At 42.0% G+C, this 8,709-nt stretch overlaps 1 protein-coding gene across 1 annotated transcript in view; it reads right to left on the bottom strand.

Moving 5' to 3' along the window:
* The window catches only part of MYOD1 (myogenic differentiation 1), a 141,663-nt gene extending 133,423 nt beyond the window's left edge, over positions 1–8,240 (bottom strand). Inside the window, exon 1 of the mRNA XM_069767881.1 lies at positions 7,681–8,240. Coding sequence (XP_069623982.1) covers positions 7,681–8,229 — 549 coding nt within the window. The 5' untranslated portion in view covers positions 8,230–8,240. The remainder of the gene's footprint in view (positions 1–7,680) is intronic.
* Between the last annotated feature and the right edge of the window lie 469 nt (positions 8,241–8,709).

The following is an 8,709-nucleotide window of genomic DNA, read 5'->3' on the forward strand; positions in this document are numbered from 1 at the left end:
ATGTTGTATCACAGACACCGGATAACAGATCAGCACCAATATTACAGCAGATATGTTGTATCACAGACTCCTCGATAACAGATCAGCACCAATATTACAGCAGATATGTTATATCACAGACTCCCCGATAACAGATCAGCACCAATATTACAGCAGATATGTTGTATCTCAGACTCCCCGATAACAGATCAGCACCAATATTACAGCAGATATGTTGTTTCTCAGACTCCCCGATAACAGATCAGCACCAATATTACAGCAGATATGTTGTATCACAGACTCCCCGATAACAGATCAGCACCAATATTACAGCAGATATGTTTTATCACAGACTCCCCGATAACAGATCAGCACCAATATTACAGCAGATATGTTGTTTCTCAGACTCCCCGATAACAGATCAGCACCAATATTACAGCAGATATGTTGTATCACAGACACCGGATAACAGATCAGCACCAATATTACCGCAGATATGTTGTATCACAGACTCCTCGATTACAGATCAGCACCAATATTACAGCAGATATGTTGTATCACAGACTCACCGATAACAGATCAGCACCAATATTACAGCAGATATGTTGTATCACAGACTCCCCGATAACAGATCAGCACCAATATTACAGCTGATATGTTGTATCACAGACTCCTCGATAACAGATCAGCACCAATATTACAGCTGATATGTTGTATCACAGACTCCTCGATAACAGATCAGCACCAATATTACAGCAGATATGTTGTATCTCAGACTCCCCGATAACAAATCAGCACCAATATTACAGCTGATATGTTGTATCACAGACTCCCCGATAACAGATCAGCACCAATATTACAGCAGATATGTTGTATCACAGACACCGGATAACAGATCAGCACCAATATTACAGCTGATATGTTGTATCACAGACTCCCCGATAACAGATCAGCACCAATATTACAGCAGATATGTTGTATCTCAGACTCTTTGATAACAGATCATCACCAATATTACAGCCGATATGTTGTATCACAGACTTCCCGATAACAGATCAGCACCAATATTACAGCAGATATGTTGTATCACAGACACCGGATAACAGATCAGCACCAATATTACAGCAGATATGTTTTATCACAGACACCGGATAACAGATCAGCACCAATATTACAGCAGATATGTTGTATCACAGACTCCTCGATAACAGATCAGCACCAATATTACAGCAGATATGTTGTATCTCAGACTCCCCGATAACAGATCAGCACCAATATTACAGCAGATATGTTGTATCACAGACACCGGATAACAGATCAGCACCAATATTACAGCAGATATGTTGTATCACAGACACCCCGATAACAGATCAGCACCAATATTACAGCAGATATGTTGTATCACAGACTCCTCGATAACAGATCAGCACCAATATTACAGCCGATATGTTGTATCACAGACTCCCCGATAACAGATCAGCACCAATATTACAGCAGATATGTTGTATCTCAGACACCCCGATAACAGATCAGCACCAATATTACAGCAGATATGTTGTATCACAGACTCCTCCATAACAGATCAGCACCAATATTACAGCCGATATGTTGTATCACAGACACCCCGATAACAGATCAGCACCAATATTACAGCAGATATGTTGTATCTCACACTCCCCGATAACAGATCAGCACCAATATTACAGCAGATATGTTGTATCACAGACACCCCGATAACAGATCAGCACCAATATTACAGCAGATATGTTGTATCACAGACTCCTCCATAACAGATCAGCACCAATATTACAGCCGATATGTTGTATCACAGACTCCCCGATAACAGATCAGCACCAATATTACAGCAGATATGTTGTATCTCAGACTCCCCGATAACAGATCAGCACCAATATTACAGCCGATATGTTTTATCACAGACACCCCGATAATAGATCAGCACCAATATTACAGCAGATATGTTTTATCACAGACACCCCGATAACAGATCAGCACCAATATTACAGCAGATATGTTGTATCACAGACACCCCGATAACAGATCAGCACCAATATTACAGCAGCTATGTTGTATCACAGACTCCCCGATAATAGATCAGCACCAATATTACAGCAGATATGTTGTATCACAGACACCGGATAACAGATCAGCACCAATATTACAGCAGATATGTTGTATCACAGACTCCCCGATAACAGATCACCACCAATATTACAGCAGATATGTTTTATCACAGACACCCCGATAACAGATCACCACCAATATTACAGCAGATATGTTTTATCACAGACACCCCGATAACAGATCAGCACCAATATTACAGTAGATATGTTGTATCACAGACACCCCGATAACAGATCAGCACCAATATTACAGCAGTTATGTTGTATCACAGACACCCCGATAATAGATCAGCACCAATATTACAGCAGATATGTTGTATCACAGACACCGGATAACAGATCAGCACCAATATTACAGCAGATATGTTGTATCACAGACTCCCCGATAACAGATCAGCACCAATATTACAGCAGATATGTTGTATCACAGACTCCCAGATAACAGATCAGCACCAATATTACAGCCGATATGTTGTATCACAGACTCCTCGATAACAGATCAGCACCAATATTACAGCCGATATGTTGTATCTCACACTCCCCGATAACAGATCAGCACCAATATTACAGCAGATATGTTGTTTCTCAGACTCCCCGATAACAGATCAGCACCAATATTACAGCAGATATGTTGTATCTCACACTCCCCGATAACAGATCAGCACCAATATTACAGCAGATATGTTTTATCACAGACACCCCGATAACAGATCACCACCAATATTACAGCAGATATGTTTTATCACAGACACCCCGATAACAGATCACCACCAATATTACAGCAGATATGTTTTATCACAGACACCCCGATAACAGATCACCACCAATATTACAGCAGATATGTTTTATCACAGACTCCCCGATAATAGATCAGCACCAATATTACAGCAGATATGTTGTATCTCACACTCCCCGATAACAGATCACCACCAATATTACAGCAGATATGTTGTATCACAGACTCCCCGATAACAGATCAGCACCAATATTACAGCAGATATGTTTTATCACAGACACCCCGATAACAGATCACCACCAATATTACAGCAGATATGTTGTATCTCACACTCCCCGATAACAGATCAGCACCAATATTACAGCAGATATGTTGTTTCTCAGACTCCCCGATAACAGATCAGCACCAATATTACAGCAGATATGTTTTATCACAGACACCCCGATAACAGATCACCACCAATATTACAGCAGATATGTTTTATCACAGACACCCCGATAACAGATCACCACCAATATTACAGCAGATATGTTGTATCTCACACTCCCCGATAACAGATCAGCACCAATATTACAGCAGATATGTTGTATCACAGACACCGGATAACAGATCAGCACCAATATTACAGCAGATATGTTGTATCTCAGACTCCCCGATAACAAATCAGCACCAATATTACAGCCGATATGTTGTATCACAGACACCGGATAACAGATCAGCACCAATATTACAGCAGATATGTTGTATCACAGACTCCCCGATAACAGATCAGCACCAATATTACAGCAGATATGTTGTATCTCAGACACCGGATAACAGATCAGCACCAATATTACAGCAGATATGTTGTATCTCACACTCCCCGATAACAAATCAGCACCAATATTACAGCAGATATGTTGTATCTCAGACTCCCCGATAACAGATCAGCACCAATATTACAGCAGATATGTTGTATCACAGACTCCCCGATAACAGATCAGCACCAATATTACAGCAGATATGTTGTATCTCAGACTCCCCGATAACAGATCAGCACCAATATTACAGCAGATATGTTGTATCACAGACTCCCCGATAACAGATCAGCACCAATATTACAGCAGATATGTTGTATCTCAGACTCCCCGATAACAAATCAGCACCAATATTACAGCAGATATGTTGTATCTCAGACTCCCCGATAACAGATCAGCACCAATATTACAGCAGATATGTTGTATCTCAGACTCCCCGATAACAGATCAGCACCAATATTACAGCAGATATGTTGTATCACAGACTCCCCGATAACAGATCAGCACCAATATTACAGCAGATATGTTGTATCTCAGACTCCCCGATAACAAATCAGCACCAATATTACAGCAGATATGTTGTATCTCAGACTCCCCGATAACAGATCAGCACCAATATTACAGCAGATATGTTGTATCACAGACTCCCCGATAACAGATCAGCACCAATATTACAGCCGATATGTTGTATCTCAGACTCCCCGATAACAGATCAGCACCAATATTACAGCCGATATGTTGTATCTCAGACTCCCCGATAACAGATCAGCACCAATATTACAGCAGATATGTTGTATCACAGACTCCTCGATAACAGATCAGCACCAATATTACAGCAGATATGTTGTATCACAGACTCCCCGATAACAAATCAGCACCAATATTACAGCCGATATGTTGTATCACAGACTCCCCGATAACAGATCAGCACCAATATTACAGCCGATATGTTGTATCACAGACACCGGATAACAGATCAGTACCAATATTACAGCAGATATGTTGTATCACAGACTCCCCGATAACAAATCAGCACCAATATTACAGCCGATATGTTGTATCACAGACTCCCCGATAACAGATCAGCACCAATATTACAGCCGATATGTTGTATCACAGACACCGGATAACAGATCAGTACCAATATTACAGCAGATATGTTGTATCACAGACTCCCCGATAACAGATCAGCACCAATATTACAGCCGATATGTTGTATCACAGACTCCCCGATAACAGATCAGCACCAATATTACAGCAGATATGTTGTATCACAGACTCCCCGATAACAAATCAGCACCAATATTACAGCAGATATGTTGTATCACAGACACCCCGATAATAGATCAGCACCAATATTACAGCAGATATGTTGTATCACAGACTCCCCGATAACAGATCAGCACCAATATTACAGCAGATATGTTGTATCACAGACTCCCCGATAACAAATCAGCACCAATATTACAGCAGTTATGTTGTATCACAGACTCCCCGATAACAGATCAGCACCAATATTACAGCAGATATGTTGTATCACAGAATCCCCGATAACAGATCACCACCAATATTACAGCCGATATGTTGTATCTCAGACTCCTCGATAACAGATCACCACCAATATTACAGCCGATATGTTGTATCTCAGACTCCCCGATAACAGATCAGCACCAATATTACAGCAGATATGTTGTATCTCAGACTCCCCGATAACAGATCACCACCAATATTACAGCCGATATGTTGTATCACAGACTCCCTGATAACAGATCAGCACCAATATTACAGCAGATATGTTGTATCACAGACTCCCTGATAACAGATCAGCACCAATATTACAGCAGATATGTTGTATCACAGACACCGGATAACAGATCAGCACCAATATTACAGCAGATATGTTGTATCACAGACACCGGATAACAGATCAGCACCAATATTACAGCCGATATGTTGTATCACAGACTCCCCGATAACAGATCAGCACCAATATTGCAGCCGATATGTTGTATCACAGACACCGGATAACAGATCAGCACCAATATTACAGCCGATATGTTGTATCACAGACACCGGATAACAGATCAGCACCAATATTACAGCAGATATGTTGTATCACAGACTCCCCGATAACAGATCAGCACCAATATTACAGCCGATATGTTGTATCACAGACTCCCCGATAACAGATCAGCACCAATATTACAGCAGATACGTTGTATCACAGACTCGATAACAGATCAGTCTCTTACTGGGTCGCTGTGACCAGTGGGGTACCGCAGGGGTCAGTAATGGGACCTGTTCTCTTCAACATATTCATTAATGATCTGGTAGAAGGTTTACACAGTAAAATATCGATATTTGCAGATGATACAAAACTATGTAAAGCAGTCAATAGAGAAGAAGATAGTATTCTGCTACAGATGGATCTGGATAAGTTGGAAACTTGGGCTGAAAGGTGGCAGATGAGGTTTAACAATGATAAATGTAAGGTTATACACATGGGAAGAAGGAATCAATATCACCATTACACACTGAATGGGAAACCACTGGGTAAATCTGACAGGGAGAAGGACTTGGGGATCCTAGTTAATGATAAACTTACCTGGAGCAGCCAGTGCCAGGCAGCAGCTGCCAAGGCAAACAGGATCATGGGGTGCATTAAAAGAGGTCTGGATACACATGATGAGAGCATTATACTGCCTCTGTACAAATCCCTAGTTAGACCGCACATGGAGTACTGTGTCCAGTTTTGGGCACCGGTGCTCAGGAAGGATATAATGGAACTAGAGAGAGTACAAAGGAGGGCAACAAAATTAATAAAGGGGATGGGAGAACTACAATACCCAGATAGATTAGCGAAATTAGGATTATTTAGTCTAGAAAAAAGACGACTGAGGGGCGATCTAATAACCATGTATAAGTATATAAGGGGACAATACAAATATCTCGCTGAGGATCTGTTTATACCAAGGAAGGTGACGGGCACAAGGGGGCATTCTTTGCGTCTGGAGGAGAGAAGGTTTTTCCACCAACATAGAAGAGGATTCTTTACTGTTAGGGCAGTGAGAATCTGGAATTGCTTGCCTGAGGAGGTGGTGATGGCGAACTCAGTCGAGGGGTTCAAGAGAGGCCTGGATGTCTTCCTGGAGCAGAACAATATTGTATCATACAATTATTAGGTTCTGTAGAAGGACGTAGATCTGGGGATTTATTATGATGGAATATAGGCTGAACTGGATGGACAAATGTCTATTTTCGGCCTTACTAACTATGTTACTATGTTACTATGTAATATTACAGACGATATGTTGTATCACAGACTCCCCGATAACAGATCAGCACCAATATTACAGACGATATGTTGTATCACAGACTCCCCGATAACAGATCAGCACCAATATTACAGACGATATGTTGTATCACAGACTCCCCGATAACAGATCAGCACCAATATTACAGCAGATATGTTGTATCTCAGACTCGATAACAGATCAGCACCAATATTACAGCCGATATGTTGTATCACAGACACCGGATAACAGATCAGCTCCAATATTACAGCAGATATGTTGTATCACAGACTCCCCGATAACAGATCAGCACCAATATTACAGCCGATATGTTGTATCACAGACTCCCCGATAACAGATCAGCACCAATATTACAGCAGATATGTTGTATCACAGACTCCCCGATAACAGATCAGCACCAATATTACAGCAGATATGTTGTATCTCAGACACCGTATAACAGATCAGCACCAATATTACAGCAGATATGTTGTATCACAGACACCGGATAACAGATCAGCACCAATATTACAGCCGATATGTTGTATCACAGACTCCCCGATAACAGATCAGCACCAATATTACAGCAGATATGAGGATAGGGTTAGATGTGCAGATTATTATCGGACACAATGGAAACTCTTCCCTTCAGATACAAGCATGAGGGTAAGTTTTGTGTCCTACACATGGAATCTTTCATGTACTAGCAGAAGTTTGGGATGGTTTCGTCTTACCATGCCGTCTGAGCAGGTGGAGCGGGGGCTGGATGCGTCGGATTCTCCGTGGAAATGCTCCATTACTGGGTAGTAGGAGTCTTCTTGGTCTCGGAGCAAAGCCTGCAGACTTTCGATGTAGCGGATGGCATTGCGTAGGATCTCCACCTTGGGCAGTCTTTGGTTGGGGTTGTTGGATGTGCACCTTTTCAGAGTCTCAAATGCCTCATTGACTTTGCTGAGTCGCCTCCTCTCCCTCATGGTGGCCGCCTTTCTGCGGTCTGCATTGGTGGTCTTCCTCTTGCAAGCCTTACAAGCCCAAAGTAGACACCTTCCTGCCTGGTGATGGCCATTGGGGGCTCGGACATGCTCATCTTCATTATGGTGCTGGTGGTCTTCAGGCTTCAGCATTGTGACATGCACTAGCCTAGGGTCCATGTTTTCAAAAAACTGCATGTCTGAAGTATTGAAGCAGGGGTCCTCATAGAAGTCATCAGCAGCAGAGAAGGAGCAAAGGGAGGTGTCAGCCTGAATCTCCATGTCCTGAAGAGAATGTGACAACAAGGCCATGGAGACCACCAGACAAAATGCCCCAAGTGCTGAAAGGACTCAGAGGATCCAGGCGAAGAAGAGCCAGGGACAAGTGCTTGAAATCAGCAGCTGAACAGTATTATATATGGACAGGGGTCTTCGGGGAGGACTCACGTCACACTTGTCTTATCATCAGCCAATTATCGATCAGAGCTGGCGAAGGTGTGGCAGCAGAAGGTCCTCTGATTCGTAGAGGGTTTAAATCCCCTGAGAAAAGTTCTAAACTCTCCAGAAGTTTAGGAAATCTGAAGGAATTTTTCCAGTGTTGAGAGTAACTACCATGGACGGATCTAATCAGTTCAGTTCTGAGAGACATCATCATGGACGGATTTCCCCGATATTGAGAGTAAGGGCTCGCTCACACTTGCAAATAAATTGGACGAATTCAAACCAAAAAAAAAAATTGGATTGCACTTGGACCAATGTTACTCTTTGATTGTGTGCTCATCTGGGTTTCTG

This window comes from Ranitomeya imitator, chromosome 5, assembly GCF_032444005.1.
Source record: "Ranitomeya imitator isolate aRanImi1 chromosome 5, aRanImi1.pri, whole genome shotgun sequence".
NCBI classification, from domain to species: domain Eukaryota; kingdom Metazoa; phylum Chordata; class Amphibia; order Anura; family Dendrobatidae; genus Ranitomeya; species Ranitomeya imitator.